Source organism: Octopus bimaculoides, chromosome 8 (assembly GCF_046866305.1).
Source record: "Octopus bimaculoides isolate indiv1 chromosome 8, ASM4686630v1, whole genome shotgun sequence".
Lineage (NCBI taxonomy): Eukaryota > Metazoa > Mollusca > Cephalopoda > Octopoda > Octopodidae > Octopus > Octopus bimaculoides.
The window spans coordinates 59,831,782-59,851,781 of NC_142935.1; the positions used below are offsets into that span (position 1 = coordinate 59,831,782).

At 34.4% G+C, this 20,000-nt stretch overlaps 1 protein-coding gene across 1 annotated transcript in view; it reads right to left on the reverse strand.

Moving 5' to 3' along the window:
* The window catches only part of LOC149134419 (uncharacterized), a 50,348-nt gene extending 32,804 nt beyond the window's left edge, over positions 1–17,544 (reverse strand). The window contains exons 1-5 of the mRNA XM_089355954.1: positions 16,834–17,544; positions 13,620–14,840; positions 8,649–8,758; positions 3,175–3,442; positions 540–728 (exon numbers count right to left, since the gene is read on the reverse strand). Coding sequence (XP_089212080.1) covers positions 540–728; positions 3,175–3,442; positions 8,649–8,758; positions 13,620–14,840; positions 16,834–16,900 — 1,855 coding nt within the window. The 5' untranslated portion in view covers positions 16,901–17,544. The remainder of the gene's footprint in view (positions 1–539; positions 729–3,174; positions 3,443–8,648; positions 8,759–13,619; positions 14,841–16,833) is intronic.
* Positions 17,545–20,000: the final 2,456 nt, after the last annotated feature.

Below are 20,000 nucleotides of genomic sequence, written 5' to 3' on the forward strand. Positions count from 1 at the left end.
ACACCATATTTTATAGGTATGTTATAAACATATTCATGGCATTTCAGAGAATTCATTGTATTTGTGAGCAAATTTCTGTTAAATGAATGTTTTTTGTTTAGTTATGCAACTACTAATAATTTTAGCTACTTGCATCTTACATAAATTTTCGCGATTGTTCCAGCATTTCATTATAAATCATTGATCTCCTAAATATTCCACACATGATATTAGAATGATATTGTATCCTTTCATTATTGCGAACAATATATGGATGCTTAACCTATTCGTAAATGAAGTAACAATTACTTTTCTTAGTTAAGATATTCGAAAATTTGCGAAAGCAAATTTGACGGCAGACAACAGTGAGTAAATAAATTAAATTTGAGTCTAAAAATATCTTTTTACTACGAATTACAGTGTCTGTGATACGCTTTCTCTGAAGTGATGATTCTCTTGTATTAAGGAACAAATGAATCCCCGATAAATAGATTAAAACATCAAATCAACTAGGAAGTATTTCTCCTCAGAATTTATGTTATTAGAAGTAACACTCTCACCTGGGCCTATTAATAAGAAGTCATGACCATCTTGTAAATCAAAATCATGGAGATTTAAAACTATATTAGATCCATTTAGAGTATAAATAATCCATTGACACTCGCTATTCAATGGATAAGGTTGCGGATAATTTGCAGATTGAATAAAACCGACAGAAGTCCCAGCTTCTATTTCGAACGTACATATTTCTGGAAAAGAGAAAAAAGAGCAAGTTTAAGAATCAATGCATAAGAAAGCAGCATTACTCATTAGGATTCTTTTAACATGTGTCATAAATATGTGGTTGAGTTCTTTTATTATTTCTTTGAAGTGCAACAAATAAAACTCCATTTAAAACGTGTTTAACTTTACGTCTATCCGGAAACAACAACACCAAGCTGAATTCTTTCGTAAATCATCTAAACAAATGTGTTGGATGTTCTCGTAGAGTAGTTAGAGTAGCAGCGAACATAATAATGCGAAATATCTAGTCATAAATATTCACGTTCTGATGAGGAATTTGGATTTTTTTTACTCCTTCGGTGTCAATAAACAAAATCAGTACACATCGAATACTAGCGTTGACTTCATTCCCGATATACTCAGGGAACAAACGTGTACACATATTTCTAAGTTAGAAATGAATGAATTTTGCACTCACACGCACACGCACACGCACACGCACACGCACACAAAACACATACACATATGCAAATATGCATATATATATATATATATATATATATATATACACACACATATGTGCGTTTTTGTGCGTGTCTGTGTGAGTGTGAGGAGAAATAATTATAAGCGTTATTGAATATAATGAAAGCATTATTTATTCTTCGCCGTCTTTGTGTTACAAGCTAAGTAAAATATTGATATGTAAATGTTGAACAACTTTTTACGAAACATAATTTTCCTTTACAATTATACACGCATTCTGGCTGTCCATAAATATACGTATTCAAGTAAGAGTGTTGTGAAGAAGTGTAAAATCTGGGAACACATGTTCCTACTTCACGACACAGCAATTGAACTACAGAATTTTCACAACATTTTGAAACCAACTTTTGACAATAATATGTTAATATATTAGTAATACATTAAATATATTATAAAATAGGTGGCCGTAGGAGTTAAAACCAAAAAGGAAAATTTCATAAAAGTGAGTGCAAACTAACATATGCAATTACTAGAAATGAGAGCTAAAATTTAACTCGAACAACCACACAAAAACAAACCATATATATTATGTATATATATGTATATATATATATATACATATATATGTGTATATATATATATATATATATATATATATATATATATATATATATATATATATATAGAGAGAGAGAGAGAGAGAGAGAGAGAGAGAGAGAGAGAGAGAGAGAGAGAGAGAGAAATGGATATAATAACAATGGGAATCTCGTGATTTTCGCTGGTATGTCTTTAATTAAATAGATAACAAAGAAGGAAGAAGCAGAGATGAGGGTAGCATTTATGATCGTTTCAATTTACTGGTTTAAGTAAATCTCTTCAGAATGCGAATATAGATAGATGCAGCGGTTAGGATGTGAAAATAATTGATACATATGTGATGGTAATATAAAAGACTCTTTTAGATAATTCATCTTCAGATTAACCCGTTATTTACCAGACTGACAGGTACGGCTTCGAAGTTGGCGATACTATTCATCTTATTTTCAAAGAATAGTCTCTAACACCAGGTACGCGACTTCTCGCTTCGAGTGTGCGATATATGTGTGTATTATGTATATATATATATATATATATATATATATATATATATATATATATTCAATATCATGTATGGATTGTATAGATATTTATTGTGCGTATTCAAAATATAATTTAGCTTACAGGAAGCATATTACAGAATCATGTATTAAATCAATTTTGTACAATTTAATAAATAGTTTTTTTTTTATATATTATCTTTGACTAAAAGCAACTCAAATAATATAAAATCCTCAATAAGATATTAAATTATATTTAAATCAATATCGATCAATGTCCAGAAAAGAATGATAGATTTCGAAGTGAAATAAATCCGTACAAAACGAACAATACTTTTTTTTATAGATGTATCGAACTATTGAAGATTAGAAATTCTTATTTGCTCTCTGTAGCTGATATTACGTTCAAATCATGCTTACTTCAATAAAAGGAAAGCAAAAACGTGTATTCTAATGTAATTATATTGGCGCTTCTTGCTGATGTTGTCTGTAATTCTCTGCTAATACATGTATTCCTACAACAGAGTAAATTAATTAATACATGACTGATTTCGTACAAAATAATTTCTTCGTTTATTTTTTCATATTGTGTAACGTGACAGTATATCACATTCGCCCTCTCTTTCACTCTGTCGCTCTGGCAGATTTTCTCTTCAACGATTTACCTATCAACTCATCATAAATTTGTTCTTTTTTTTCTGCACAATGGATATGTTTCGCTGCATACGTAGTAATTCAACATACAATATGCTTGATATATTTATACGCTATAGATTAATCTATAAACACCAGAATTCTCTAAAGAATTGCCAATGAATCATTGTGTATATTTTCTAAAGTAAAATGTGGTCTCTATAAACCTTCGCAAAAGAACCTGATTATTTTTTCATACTTCTCTCAATGATTTTATAGTTAATACGAAATCCTGGTGCCGTTATAGTTTCGTCACTTCGGAAATCAATCCAGATAGCGTTAGCTGGAATTGTAGTGTTTTGTGGAGTATCAAGTAAACCGTAGAGCTTCAGAAGTTCTGTCGAAGAATTATTAGCTGCATCGAGGCCAATACCAATACTCAACTGGTCGTATATCTCTGTCTGGAACCCTGTGATTTCTAGAAGGATCACCGAGTTAGCAGGAGCAGCAATTACCCAAGAGCAAAACTGGAAAATAAATCAAATATTCATTGATGTAAATCATAAAATTGTCTCACGTTCTCAGTTTCTTTTACACATATAGCTGTCAATTATTGTGTGCTGATAAGTGTATTAAAAAGTAAATCTTATAATATATTCAAATACACGAAATCCATTAGCTTATCAAAGTAGAGTAACTTCTATTCAAGAATAGAAATGTTCATGTAAACAATATTTGTTCAATGTAGAAACTATATATATGTTAGGAATGGTATTGCTTTGTTGCAGATGAAATAAAGATGTCATATAATTACTATGATAAAATAGTCCGGAATTATTACGCCGTATTAATTATAGGTTTATTAGAACATTGAAGTTAACTCCAAAATATAGTGAAATACACCGGCATTGAAGGAACTCTGCGTTCTCTCTCGTCTTATGAAAAGTGTAAAACCAAATCTAAGCCAAAACACTACGCGAACAGTAATGCATTCTCATACGCATGAATGTTTGTTGATAGAACACTGATTTCCAGTTCATTGCATTACATATGCGATAAACTAGTAGATTTGTATTTATTATGCAGAACTCCGCTTGAAGATACTTTCCTCTGTTGTATTCATAAGAGGGTTTAAATATAAGATCCTCATCAATGTTAATTGTCTATATTGTCAAAACATTTCTATCTAATCATGCTGATAGAAGTGTACCCAATGCTTGATTTTAGATTTAAACACACCCAGAAATATTATTGCACTCCGACTGCATAGACAGGTGTTTGCAACATATTATCGTACACGTAATTAATATGCAGATTACTAAGCCAACATACTTTTCCTTGCACATATTCACAATTTGATATTAACTTTGTTCCAAGAGAGAAAATAGATAGGGAGCGCCTTAGAGTATGCATCTCGATCAAGGCTGGCACAAAAAGGATATAAAACATCAAAAACTGCTAAAATTACCTAAAGTGAGACAATTATTAAATAAGGGTAGCTTCGAATTACTAAACTATTCGCCCGGACGCTCAAACAGGATATCATATCAGATAGTTTCTTTTCTATATTGAATCAAAGCGACGAAGAGCCCGTGTAATTGTTCATCATCTATAGTTAGCGAGTATATCTCTTTAAACATCAAATTTTATAGTACTGAATAGCGATGTATACATTAAACACAATAGCAGTTTTAGATAAATTTGACTCAATTAATTTGATCAAATGTCTTGCAGTTCAAGGCCGGAAGACATCTAATCCTAAATATCCTTTAAAAAGCTAGTAGAGCTGAGCAACAACAACGAAACTGGGTGAGATTGCAGAAGCATTTTTCAATTCAAGAGACGCTGATTGCCATATAGAGAAATAGAGCGAAATAGTTATGGAAGGATTTTAAAAGCATCGTATACGTTTATAAAGTTCTTCCAATATTTACTTAATCGCAATTTAAATATTGTTCACAAACAGCAAAGGAATTACCAGCTATCGATTTGAATGTAATACTTGTAAGCTTGGGAAAATAAATACCTTATACGTGGTTTGATCAATAAATATAAGAAATGCTGTCATTGTAACGAAGCTAAAACACGCAGATTAAAGTCGCTTGGCACAGATTGACCCTGAGCTCTGCAGTACGTGCGCACTAAATTTTCAGATTCTAGCTCACTTCCGCTATTCACACAGTGCTTGGAAGGAAGGTGTATAACGGGTGATCGTCACATTGACAATGGCAGGGTAAGTTGAAGAGAGAATCAGTATCAAGTTTTGCTAAAAGCTTGGAGATATCTGCTCAGAACCCTACACAAAGTTTAGACAAGCATCTCATACCAAAATCTTCAGTGATAACGGACTGAACTGAAACGTAACTAATCTGCCGATTGTCTGATAACTTACTGACGGTGATTAGACGATTTCCCCTCACAGCCGCACGCACACCTGCGATGGGGCTTTTTTTTCAGATCTGCTGGTTGTGGGTTTCCCTGGACGTTGGTCAATATCGACATTTTTCGGCCAAATTGGAAACGTCTGAACCAGTCGTTCACTTGTGTGCGGCTCATGCACCCCTCTCCATACACTTTCTGCAACCGTGCGTAGGCCTCTGAACAGGTATTGCCATGACAACTTTCTTTGTCATGGTCAATGCGATGATCATACGCTACACACCTTTCTTGCAAGGTGTGCTGTAAACAGCAGAAGTAACCTAGAGATTTAAAATTTAGGGCATTTGCAGCCTAGAGATCAAGGTCAATCTTTTCCAAGTGCCTTTACTTTGCCTACATTAGCTTAGTTACTATGGCAATAGTCCGGATACTTATTCATAATATCTCGTAGATTTTGAGATTTTTCCACATGTTCAATTTGAAAACTATCTTCCTCGCCCTCTCTCTCTCTCACACCTCGTATATAACGAAACGCCACATGTGATTAAATGGAAAGTATTTGAGACATCCATACCTTATGTGAATGGATCAAATAAATGTAGATGTTGTTTGGCTGAAAGAGCGAACATCCTGTTTGGATCTAAGATCCCTAACTCTCCATTCAACTCCGTGTCAGAAATTTTCAGTGGTTGCATGCTTATATTTTCAGTGGTTACATGCATATATTTTGAAGAATTGGAAAATTCGGCCTATTCCTGACTGACTTGATAATTTTTCAGCCTTATCATTTAAGGCCTACGGATAGTTCTTTTACTTTTTATTTTTGACATTTTAATTTTACGGTTTTCATTTTCCGTTTTTTTGTCTTCGGTTGTTGACTGTCTGTGTTTTTCTATATGCTGCCTTCTCAGTTTTTTCGCGTTGCTTCTATTATTCAGTTTTTGTTTGTTCGTTATATGTGGTTTGCGCCTGAAGAATCTGTTTGAGTTATCTCAACATAAGAAACTAATAGTGGCGCTTCAATACATGTATTGTACCATTAAATAATTAGTATATATGCATATATATATTTCTTTTATTTTTCTTTGTAGTTTCAGCTCAGAGCTGTAGCCATACTAGAGCACCGCCCTTTTGCCACACTGTCATTACTGAGAGCCTCCTCTAATATGTCGCACTTGGTGAAAAATGGAGCTTGATGTAGCTACCCTCATTTGCACATCTTGCAGTGAGGTAGGTTCATCTGGGACTCTCGACAGGAAGAGGTCCAGCCTTGATTTGAAAACGCCTACATCCACTTTGTACACTTGGAAAGGGGTATCATCACTCATGTGAATACTCAAGTCTATCACTAATTTAGGCTCTGGGATTGTAACCCTGTAAGTTTCAAATTCAGTTTTGGACGCTGGTAGCGCAGGGCTTGGAATTTTTCAGCACGAAACTGCATATTATTATCCTCAGCCCATCTGTAAACTGAGTCCGGTTCCTGTTGCAGATGTGCAACAACGCTGGGGTTCTGTATCTTCTGCGCCTTTTGTGTCATCTGCGTAGTTAGCAAGGGTGGCAGCCTGCCATTTGCAAGAAATATCTGGAAGAGAATATGGAGGCGTTTTGCCAGGACACTCTTACATGATTTGAAGAGGATTGTTGGGAAACCATCATTACCAGCAGTTGAGTTTGCGTCCACCTCATCTATGGCTAGTAGTATATCTTCTTCAATAAAGGCATTGTATTCCATCGTAACTGCCTCGCTGGTTATAGGTGAGGTGGAAAACAAACACGCTGGTTCGTTCATTTGTCTGTGTTCCAACGGGGTGGTAAGGATATTTTTGAACTGGTCATTCCGTCCCTCACTGATGCAGGGAGCCATCCTTTTGGAAGAAGGAGCCTATCTTGCAGCGTACTGAGTCTGTTTCTTTTGCATAATGAATGAAGGCCTTTGGGTTTGACTTAATGTTTTGGATAACCCAGGCTTCTTTATCTGCACTCTCCCTCACATGTTTGTATATATTATATATATGTATATTACATATATATATATATATATCATATTTATACTTATTATATATATATATATTATATATAAATACACCCACACATATATATATATATAAACACACACACACACACATATGTGTGTGCGTATGTGTGTGTGTGTGTGTGTATGTGTGTGTGTGTGTGTGTGTGTGTGTGTGTGTGTGTGTGTGTAATACAAAAGTGTTTCAAAATTTATAACGGTGAGAAGACCACCAGTTCAGTCTGTTATCACTGAAGACCACAATTCTAATAATGTTTACCCTTCATTTTATATAGATAAATATTGCAATTCTTCGGCCATATAATACACTTTTGAATTTATTCGGATTGTGGCTTAAGGATATTCGATTTGAATTTTTGATGTATAAAGAAGAAACTAAATGCGCATGTATTTACTTTGTGTTTGCGGAACATAGTAAAGTTTCATAATTATACATTTTACAGCGATGTTACTGACAAAGGTTAATTAATCAATCGACTAATTAATTCATTTTTTATCATTAATAGTAAAACTCTGGGGTATAGGGTTAACAGAGAGTATTATTCATTCAACCTGCTTACTTACAAGCAATGTGCCATAAGAATGTTTTTTCGTGTTTATGATTTCACTGTCCTTTTTATCATGTAAAAAAATTCCCTTATATTATATAAATATTTATGTCTTCCGAATTTTATTATGGACGCTAACGACTGCTATAAATTATTATTTTAATAATTTTTACCCTTATATTTAGTGTAGAGTGTGAAACACTTACGGTATACAAATTAGGGACCCCTTCATAGAGCAACGGCTGCAGTTGTTGAGTATATAAACAGTTTGGCTGCTTGTTTCTTCGGATATTGTAAAAGTGATGTGGACGCCTCTGATGAAAACCCAATAAGCTTCGAAAATCGATTACGGTTATTCATTAATTTCTGTTCATTTAGCGCAGAAATTATTTAAATTGGCCCTGTTTATAATTATACCATGTTACGTATATATATGTATATGTATGAGATGATATTAATATATATTTCTTCTGTTGTAAATTTTGTGTAGAGTGGCTATTTACTTAAACGAGAATTCTGTAGTTTAAGTTTACATTATCGAAAACTTTGCACTCAGTTCACTGAGTAAACAATGACAAATTTTGTTTGACCAGATTCCTCAATCCAGTTTTCTGCAGCACTTTTATTGTCTTTACTGACACTTCTATCAAGTAATTCTAAAAAGATTTTCTGAAAATCCATTGAGAATATTTGAATGTATAAAAATTGCAAATTTAAAATTTTTTCGTGACTAATTTTTAAAATATCTGTTTATGAATTGAATGAACTCACCTCACTATTTGAATAATGCCAAAGAGGATAGCCAGGTGTTGACACACTACCTTCTGATGATGTCAATAATTCATGACAGAATGGATTTGGTAGTAAATGAACTGAAGCTTCTGCAAATAGACATTAGTTATAATTTGCTTTAGATCATTATTTGCTTCTTGTAGTTTTCAAAGATAGCATTTTTGGTATATTCTACACATTTCTTCCTTAGAAACATGTAGATCACCATTCATTGAATTGTACTGATGAACAAACACAGAAACTTAAATTGTAAGAAAAAAATTAAATGTGACTCCTAAAAAGACCTTGCAATTGTGGCTGTAGCATTCTGACGCATATTTGACTAATAAAGTATTCAAAAGGAATAATATTAATACTCACAATACAATATCCAGAGAATGCAACGAGAAAAGCAATATCAAATAGATACATTTTGATATTTAGAACACAGTGAATGTAACAAAACACTATGTGCACTTAACGCTGTGTATAATATAATACAGAAGATGAATGGGTTGACTGCAATTCATACTACGCAATTTTTGATAGTATAGCTATTGAGCAATTAATGGATTACACTACATAATAAAATGCGAAAAGGATTTCATAATGCAGATTTTACACTTTGACAGTTAAAAGTTCAATTACACTCTGTGAATATTTGGTTCATTACGTATATTACAAGATTTATATTATAAGCATACATCAGTCGTAAAAGAATGTGGATCTGAGCCTGTAGAATTTTGTGTTAGCTGCTGGTGGCGGAGCAGCATCTGTGTGCATGAACAAGCCTACACGAAAGGGAATCGAGTTGCATGATTCAACTGCATTTGCAGCCCTCAGAATCTGACCCATACTTTTCGAGGCGTAGATCTCTGGCATTTCGAAATCCCTGAAGGTTGATTCCTAACCACATGGTTCCGGGTTCAGTCCCACTACGTGGCACCTTGGACTAGTGTCATCTACAAGAAACTTGTGAGTGGATTTGGTAAATGGAAATTGTAAGAAGTACGTCGAATATATATATATATATATATATATATATATATATATATATATATATATATATATATATGTATGTATGTGTGTGTGTATATATATGTATATATATATATATATATATATGTGTGTGTGTGTGTGTGTGTGTGTGTGTGTGTGTGTGTATATGCATATATGCGTGTGTTTGTGTAGTTGTGTGCTCGTATTTGTCCCCCTACCCCGCCATCGCTTGTGGTTACGTCCCCGTATCTTAGCAGTTAGGCAAAAGACACCGATAAAATACGTACTAGGCTTATAAAGAATAAGTCATGCGGTGTTCCAGCATATGTTTGTACTGTGTGGGTGTGTGGGTGTGTGCATGTGTGAGTAATATACCGATTAACACGGAAAATAAAATTTAAAAATCTCATTGAAATACAGAAATTTCTTTTTGCAAGCGTACGAAATATATCCATACATATACTTGGGCATTCACATATATGATCACATAGTCACACACAGGGTCACACACACACCTGTAAATCTATCTATCTATCTATCTATCTATCTATCTATCTATCTCTCTATATCTAAATAGAGGAATTTATCTGTAAATATAATATGTGACAATTATTCGGTAGCCATGATAAAACTCCGAGTTTCGAGTGTCTAGGCGGAAACCCACACCGGCATCTCTTCAGTTAACAAGCTATGAAAATTACCGTTGAACAAAGGGAAATTACTATGTGATTGACCGTTATTAAGACAAAAGAGTTATTAGAATGACCGCTAAATAAGGGGAGGGAGTAAAAGGTAAAGGAGTAAAAATGCTCATAGCAATTGTGTAATCACGCATGCCCACACTCGGAGTTTTATCATGGCTACCGAATAATTGTCACATATTATATTTACAGATATATATATATGTGTGTGTGTGTGTGTGTGTGTGTGTGTGTGTGTGTGTGTGTGTGTGTGTGTGTGTGTGTATGTATGTAGGCATGTATGTATGTATGAATGTATGTATGTACATATCCTTTTAAGTTTATTGGATACATTTGGAATATGAATATAAAAACTCCAATTCTATTATGCCGGCTACAGCCTAAAGGTGCCGACTGGAAATATTAGATTTTTGGGGTCACACCAAGCTGTGTCGATATAATGTATGTTAAATATAGAAATAATCTTTCGAGGGAATTTGTAAATATTTTAATGCATCGCTACACGCGTTTCCACAAGTCACGCTTTTCTTCAGATGACAGTCCGTATACCTGTGAAGATTATAACTCAGTCCGTAGCATCCATGGACATCGGGTATATGATGTTCCTGCATTCATTTCTTCGAGAAATATGCCACAAATTGATGTTTAACTGAGAGTGGTTTATCAATTTTGACTAATAGAATGTTGATTGGGGTATGTGGGCATTTCTGTTTGTATTTGGTGGGGAGGAGTAGAAAGTGATGGAAAGAGAGGAAGTAATAATGGTTATAAGGAGATGGTAGTGTATGTGGTGGTCTTGGAATTATTTTGATATTTGAGTATGCAGGTATCGGGATGTGTAGCATAATTCTCCCGTTTGGCGCCTCCTCGATGAATTCAGAGTTACTCGGATATTTTCTTTAAACGACCATTTAATGAGTTTTCGTGGTAAAATAGTATAGCATATAGCATATGAAAATAGTGGTTATTTTCTTTAGTTGTTTATATGTTCTTCTCTTGTTCTATTATATAGTGCAATATCCAGCTAAAATTGGAATATATATCCTATATACGTATATGTACAATGTGACAGATACACAGACGTTCACACACACGAGCAGAACAAAAAGTTACACATTTTTTTTTGTAGTAATGTTTATAACCATGTATAATGGAATAAATTTATTTCATAGCATGAATGCATAAAATAGCTTAGTGTTAAACGACGGGAGAGGTACCTCACGTGATGTGTCTGTGATGTGTTATGTTTAGAAATGTCTGCAGTGGAGGTTAGCTGGAGTGGGTTTGTTCTGGTTTAAGGCGAAATAGTATGCATACTATGCTTCCGAATTTGAGTAGTCAGTGCAATACTGTATTGTGATATGTTCAGACTGTTATGGTAGAGATGCATATGACAGTGTGTGGTCAATGAGTTGTATATGATGTATTATGGAGGAGTGCAAATAGGAAGGTTGGAATGGTAATTCTGTATGATATGATCGTACGATTGTTGGAAATAACACCATAGAATCTAGACGGCTTGTGTCGGTTTTTAAGAACATTTAATAGAAATCGTTGTTGCTACCATCCGATACCATCCGGCGTTTTTCCAATATGTGAGGCCACTAAACAGACAATCAAGTTAACAATATCTCTAGTTCCGCGGGTCAAATCATCAGAAAGCAAAATTCTTATGGTCCAATGATGCCATTACCTTTCTGATTGCATGGTGTATGTGAGACGGAGCTCAGTAGAAAGATGTTGGTTTCGTGTTAGGAGGTGTAGAGAAGCTATGGACTAAAAGGTCACAATTGTTACGTTTCCGCCCGAAAGTGGAGAAAGTATGTTCATCAAAAAAAAAAAAATGGACGTAATTTAAAAAGAAGGAGAATGAAATCATGCAACATCAACGATTACCTAGAGAAGGAATTAGGTGGGAATGCAAAACAGTCAAGTATGCCTAGATCAGGGTATTGTGAAAAGGGTATTGAAGCTTTTGGATTTTGGGAGTGACGATATGCAACGATAGGGAAAGAGAAAGGGGTAAGAAACGGGTCGTTTACATAAAACAGACGCAATGAAGATGCTTGTGCTGTTAATGCAGACAGAAACATCAAGAGCGTATCTGTGTGTGTGTGTGTGTGTGTGTGTGTGTGTGTGTGTGTGTGTGTGTGTGTGTGTGTGTGTGTGTGTGTGTGTGTGTGTGTGTGTGTGTGTGAGTGTGTGTGTGTGTGTATGTGTGTGTGTGTGTGTGTGTGTGTCTGTGTCTGTGTTTGTGTGTGTATGCTTGTGTGTGTGTGTGTGTGTGTGTGTGTCTGTGTCTGTGTTTGTGTGTGTATGCTTGTGTGTGTGTGTGTGTGTGTGTGTGTGTGTGTGTGTGTGTGTGTGTATGTGTGTGTGTGTGTGTGTGTGTGAGCGCAAATATCGGAGGGAGACGACAGTGAAGTATTAGTCGGTTTATGTAGCTTTTGTTAGAAGTGAATAACAAAACAGAAAATTAGGTCCTGATACAGGTTCCATAGCATGAATGGAATGTTTCGCTAAACTGAAACTGATGTTTTCACACCAATGATCTTCCAAATTAATGAAATAATCGTTTGCGTTTCCGATTTGTATTTTCTTTTTGATGACTTAAAATACATTTTTATCGTACGTTTGAAAAGCATATCTTTCAACGTTAGAAAATTGGTAAACGTGGCAGAACTAACCCTAGTTTATTCAGATATAATGTTTAGCGATTGAGTATATTTTATGCGTAATATTATGAAAAGTTCCGAAATTTTAGCCAGGCAACGTTTAATTTCATATACCCCTAAGTTTTGTTATCTTTAATTAGGAATTTGGCATGTGAGAAATTCAATAGCCTTTTCAACGATAGAAATATCATCTAAATCTCATTGACGTACCACCTATATAAGGAACACTGGCTAAGTGTTCCACATTAATACTTTCAGAAGCAAACAAGAACTTGATGATGGGGGTGGGAATGACATAAATAAATTAACTACTTCATATGTAAAGTGGAGCGAAACGATTGTGGACAATGTTTCTGTATTCATATTTGTATTGCATATATTAATAATCCATTTATATTTCAATTGTATACTTTTATATAAATACCTTTATATAAATACCTTTATATAAACAAATGCGTAGATGCGCATTCGAATGAGCTGATTATGATAATGCTGATGATTGCTTTCTTGGGAAAGGAAAGAAGTGTCTACCTATTTAACTAACACCTAATTTCTCACGAAGAATTGCAAGAATAAACACATTCATGACGACTTACCTTGGTGAGTCTGTTCGAAACGTATATAAAATCCTCTCCCATATCCTTTACTGTCGGAACGGAAAACAAATGTCAGATGATCAGTATCAAGAATGATAGGAGGTGGTAATTTTCTACCTGTATAACGGCGAAAGAACCGTTTGCTCTCATCAACGAACGAAATTTCGAGAACGTCTTTATTAAATTCTAAATCTAAATCTTCAAAAATCACTTTTATGCGAAATTCACGAGAAATTTGTACTTCCCATTCACAACTTTCGAAGCTTGCATATGCATAAGGGTAACCCCGATTTACAATCACTCCTTCGTTTGTTGTCAATTTCATTCGGCATGAAGTTTGAGAATGAGCAAGAGCAACATCATTATTGATATTATTTATAAGTCCTGTTGTTTCTCTTTGTATCGGTTCTTCAGCTGTTTTGTTGGTGGTTGTCTTAAGTTCACTTGAATTGTTAGAAACCGTCGAATTATTTGGAAGTGTTGTTGTTATCAAAGATATATTAATTCCACTTTGCATATTTGAGCTATTAGAGTAGATAAAGCTCTCATTACCATTAGATTGCCTTAATTCATTTACCAGGCTGGCTTCGGCAGCGATTGCTGCTTTAGATATTGTTGATTTTTTATCTCTTACGATTGGGTATACGACTTCTAAATCATTTGAAAAAGATCTGTTGAACGTTTGACTCAGTTTCAATTTGTTTTTTTCTGTTGACAAATGAAATAATAATTGTGATCTTGACGGTGAAGATGTTGGGAAGAGGCTTGTTGATGAGTAGTTGGAGTAGTTGGAGTAGATGGGCGGAATGGAAGAAGTGGTAGAAGGTGGAGTGAACAGTAATGATGCTGTTAATAAAGATGACGATAACGTTGACAATTGGGACTGCCATGATAACAATGATGATGATGATGACGACGACGAAGATAATGATGAAGATCGTATGTTGGATACTGGATATCCTGTATTGCTTTTTTTCGCATGTTTTGACATTGTTAGTGTTCTATTCCTTAATTTTAAGGATAGTGCTATTTTCGCTGTAGATGTTATCGTTTTTGATATAGTCATCGTTTCTCTTCTTACTCTGGTCGTTGGTGTTGTTCTCGTGGAGTCAGTTCTTGGTTTGATATCGGTAGCAAATAAACTATCCTGGTGATATCCATCCTTAAATTTCAGGTGACTAGGAAACGAGGCAGACGATTTAAACGTATTTGAGCGATGTCCTACAAAGACATAAAATGATACTCACTGATAACAAACATAAAAAAGGGCGTGCACACGCGTAGACATACATACATACACACACACAAACACACATACACACGCACGGGCGCGCGAACATATTGACGCACAAACGTTCATTTACCCATATTTTTCAATAAAGAATAGGAAAAGAGATAATTAAATTAGATGTCATACGGTAATACTTCTGACACTCCTCGTACTTTTCTCATATGTCTTCCAGTTAAATTTTGAATCTATCCATTCAGAGTCAGAAACAAATGTGTCAAACTATAGCTGGGTATTAGCAGACTTATAAGAAACTCTGATGTGATGCATAGCAGCGTCTGAGCTTGCCATGGCAATGGTTCAGCCGTCGCGTACCTAGATCGTTGTTATTTACGTAAGAAAAGTGTAGCCATGCATTCTTGAAAAGCTACTACAAGCCTTTTAGAAAATAACTTATTTAGAAAAAATAACGTATTTTCAAAGGTCCTGCTACAGGGTAAAACCTGACAGACCGGCGCCCACAAAGCAGTTTATTCATGGCTACCTATTCGAAAGTGAATATATGTAACATTCGTGTTCTCTATAGTAACGTATTGGTTAACATAATTCCCATGGGCTACCTCTCTATTACTTTGTTTCTGAAAACAAAGATATCTGGAGAGTGTACGTAATATGCCTCCTTTCTATAAGTAATGGTAATGGGTTTTCTGTCATTTTGAATCGCACACATATATGCATCAGAGAAAGATATACATATACACAAAGGGACGCATATATATATATATATATATATATATATATATATATATATATATATATATATATATATATATATGTGTGTGTATATATATATATATATATATATATATATATATATATATATATATATATATATATATATATATATATATATATACAAACACATGAATATACATGCGTGTGTGTTTGTTTGAGTGACTTTGTAGTAAGAAGCTAGCTTCCCAACCACTTGATTCCGAGTTTGGTCTAAAACCGTGGTAACTTAGGAAAGTGTTTCTACTGTTGCCAGGTTGGGCCTACCAAAGACTTGTGGGTGGATATGGTAGATGAAAATTGAAAGAAGCCCGTAGTGTATATATATATGTGTGTGCGTGTGTGTGTGTGTGTGTGTGTGTGTGTGTGTGTGTGTAAGTATATGTAGTTGTGTGTCAGTATATGTAGTTGTGTGTCTGTGTCTCTTATCCCACCATCGCTTGACAGCCGACGTTGATGTGGCTACTTAGCGGTTCTGCAAAAGACCCGATCGAATAAGTACTAGGCTTACAAGGAATAAGTCTCGAGGTCGATTTGTATGTATGCAATTAAATGACTGAAACAAGTCAAAGTAAGAGTAAAGGAATATATATATAAGCCTGCTGGAGGAGATGTCCTCCTGGGGCTAAAAGCAACAGTAACATCCACCCCTAGGGGTCAGCCACACTTAAGTGGCAATATACTACACTTTATCGTGCAGTTACTGTTAATACTTCATTTAGAGAATTAACATTGCTTATATATATATATATATATATATATATATATATATATATATATATAGTTATATTATATACATGAGTCTGTGTCAGTGAGAATGCAAATGAAGGAAATTTCAATTAAGACTACATATATTGGCGGCATTACATATCTGGTTGACTGGGTGTTTAAGATGAACTTTTTTCGTCATGTGCACCAAACCTACGTTTTCTTCAATAAAGTTCGAAATGCAAAATTTGAAGGTCAAATCATTTATTTTGAATGTGTGTGTATGTGCGTGTGTGTGTGTGTGTGTGTGTGTGTGTGTGTGTGTGTGTGTGTGTGTGTGTGTGTGTGTGTGTGTGTCTGTGTGTGTGCTAGGTTTTGATTGTATAATTACGGTTGCGTGCGAATACATCTGTAAATTTCTACATAGATCCAAATCGAATATAAATAAGACAAATCATTTAATAAAAAATATATTTCTCGACTTACCTTCGTAAAATTGCTTACCAAATATTGGAATTATCAATCCAATATACATACACAAGAGTACAGACATATTTGTATATTTTTGCTGCTACTTCTTCCTTTCGTAAATTACAAATAGTTCCGTTGTCCGTGTCAATTGATATTAACTGTTTATTTTTATGTTTTAGGATTAGACTTATTTTCCTTCAGTTCGTTTGTTTTCAAATTTTCTTGTATTTTTGTGTCAATATTCTAATCCCTCCTGCTTATTATTCGCTTCAAGTGTCTGCCGTAGAAACTTGTAGTGTTTTCTGGGAAATTCGTTTCGATGAAACTCTTCCTTGTATTGTAAGTGATCTGTTCTTTGAATAGGAAACGAAGTTAAGCAGGATACATTGAATTTAATTCTTACCAGAGTTGTTTCGATTCTCTCGAGAACCGTTGCTGCGGACATCTGGATACTGTTTTGTTGTTTTGTTATCTATCCTAATGGGTTGAACTTCTACAAAGAAAAAAAAGCTGAACTTCATCGCTTGATTGGTGCTTGGTGTTTAGATTTGCATAACAAGCAACGAGAGAGGAATAGACAGAAACAAAAGAAGAGAGAGTGAGACAGCGCAGGACAGAGATAGACATGTGTTTGCAGGAATAAGTGGTGTAAATAAAACGCAAAGGTAAGACAAGGACTGAATTAGGAATTAGGAGTCGATGGAGACATAGAAGAAGGAGGAATGCGATAAAAGTGAGCTGAGGAAAGGTGGTGTGTAAAGGACGCAGTCAGTGTAAAGAGCGAAAAGCAAATATACTTAGTAACAAAGATTGGTGAAATGTTGGAAAAGCAATGCTATCTTATACCGATACATAAATACAAACACACACACACACACACACATATATACATATAAAGCTACGTAAGTGATTATATATACATACATGCAAACATATATATATATATATATATATATATGTGTGTGTGTGTGTGTGTGTGTGCATATATATATATATATATATATATATATATATATATATATATAGTGACGTATGATATTTTATACACATTATTGCAAGGTCAAATCCATCCGCATATACGTAATACTAAAACATTCATACATGTACGCGAAACCGATCACCCATACATGGTATTGCGTGAAGACGACATTAGATATAATGTGAAAGATGTTGAATAATCATATAATTTTCTCTCAACCTACACATACACACATACACATGAATACTGATATATATATATATATATATATATATATATATATATATATATATATATATATATATATATATATATATATATATATATATATGTATGTATATGTATATGTGTGTGTATGTACATACATATATATAAACACACACACACACACACACACACACACATATATATATATATATATATATACATACGTACATACATACATACATACACATACATGCATACATACATGCATACATACATGCATACATACATACATACATACATTTTGGGTTAATAACTTGCATTATCAGTTGAAGAATTGGCAATAAAGCTTAGTTGAAACCATACAACATTTTATCGTCATTTTCAACAACTTCGAAAGGTTCCTAAACTTGGAAAATGGGTGCCTCATGAATTGTCCGAAAGCAACTGCAACTCCCAGTTGACATCTGCTCTTCTTTCCAATCTTGAGAACTCATTCCACCCTTTTTGGATAGACTTGTGACTGCTGACGAAACATGGATCTTATATCGAAATGTTAAACGTCGTAAACAATAGCTTGGTAAAAGGGAAAAAGCTTAACCACAACCGAGAAGGGAACTTCATGGAAAAAACGTTCTTCTCTGTATATGGTGGGATTGCAAAGGAGAAATTCACTTTGAATTGTTATCACCTAATGCAACAATCAATGTTCAAGCCTACTGCCAGCAATTAGAGTGTTTGAACCAAGCTTTGAAGAAAAAAAGACCCGCTTTAGTAAAAGGAGTGATGTTTCATCAGGACAGTGTGCGACCACATACTGCAAAGATCACATCACAAAAGATCGAAGAGCTTGGTTCTGAAAAGATTCCTCATCCACCTTATTCTCCCGACCTTACTCCTTTAGACTACCATTTGTTTCGTAGTTTACAGAATCATTTGGGGGACATAACTTTCGCAAGCCAGGAGGAGGTCGAAACTGACACTTCAGAGTTCTTCACTTTGAAACTAAAAGAGTTTTACATTGATGGGATTTAAATGCTTGTAAATAGACGAAAGGAAGTCATAAATAATGCAGGAAAGTACATTGATGATTAAATTTCAATTAAATATAACATTTGATCACTTGTTTTCTTCATTCAAAATTCGGACAGAACTTATGGGATGACCTGATATATAAATACATACATACATACATACATATATCTATATATATATATATATCAGCTAAGTCCGGTTTCGCCCGGTCGGTTTGGATGATGTGGCTATTCCACTTGTTTGGCCACGTTTGCGTTAAAAAACAATTTTAGAATGAGTTTTTTCAATCAAATCAAAAGATTAACCCAAATACTAAGCGAACAAAGATGAAGCATCGAACTTCCATTTCGCGCGCACACGCACACACGCAAGCGCGCGCACTCACAGACATTCACATGCCCCGCTTTTACATACACACACATATATTCACACAGAGTTGAAACGCTGTCTGATTTATTTTTTTCAGCGTACAATTTTCATCATCCCACTACCAAGTATGATATCACCCCTTCCTTCCTTATTCATCTACCTCCCTTTCTTTCTCATTCATAAACACAAGAGTATTATTATAGTAGATTAGCTCAGTAACCATGGGAGCTATGAAAAAATAGAAAGCCCAGCATCACCACCGGATAATTCTACACATCTGTATAATTTTTCTCGCAATTCCACCCAGCCGTTTGACCGTGAATCCCAAGATAGGAAAGAATCGCCCCTGTCGAATTTATATGTATGGATATTAGAAAATGTGCGAGGCCCTTGATATAGTTATGTATATTTGAAAAAATAAAAAGAATGAATTCACACGTAGTTCTAATCAGTTTAAATTATTATTTCATGATTGTTTAGAAATGTGAGTTTTACACTTTTGTTCATATTTCTTCAAACAAAAATGTACAATTTATATTGCCAAATTAAGCAAATTAAGCTGATTAGAAGACATTTTTTTCCCATTCCCTTGCTA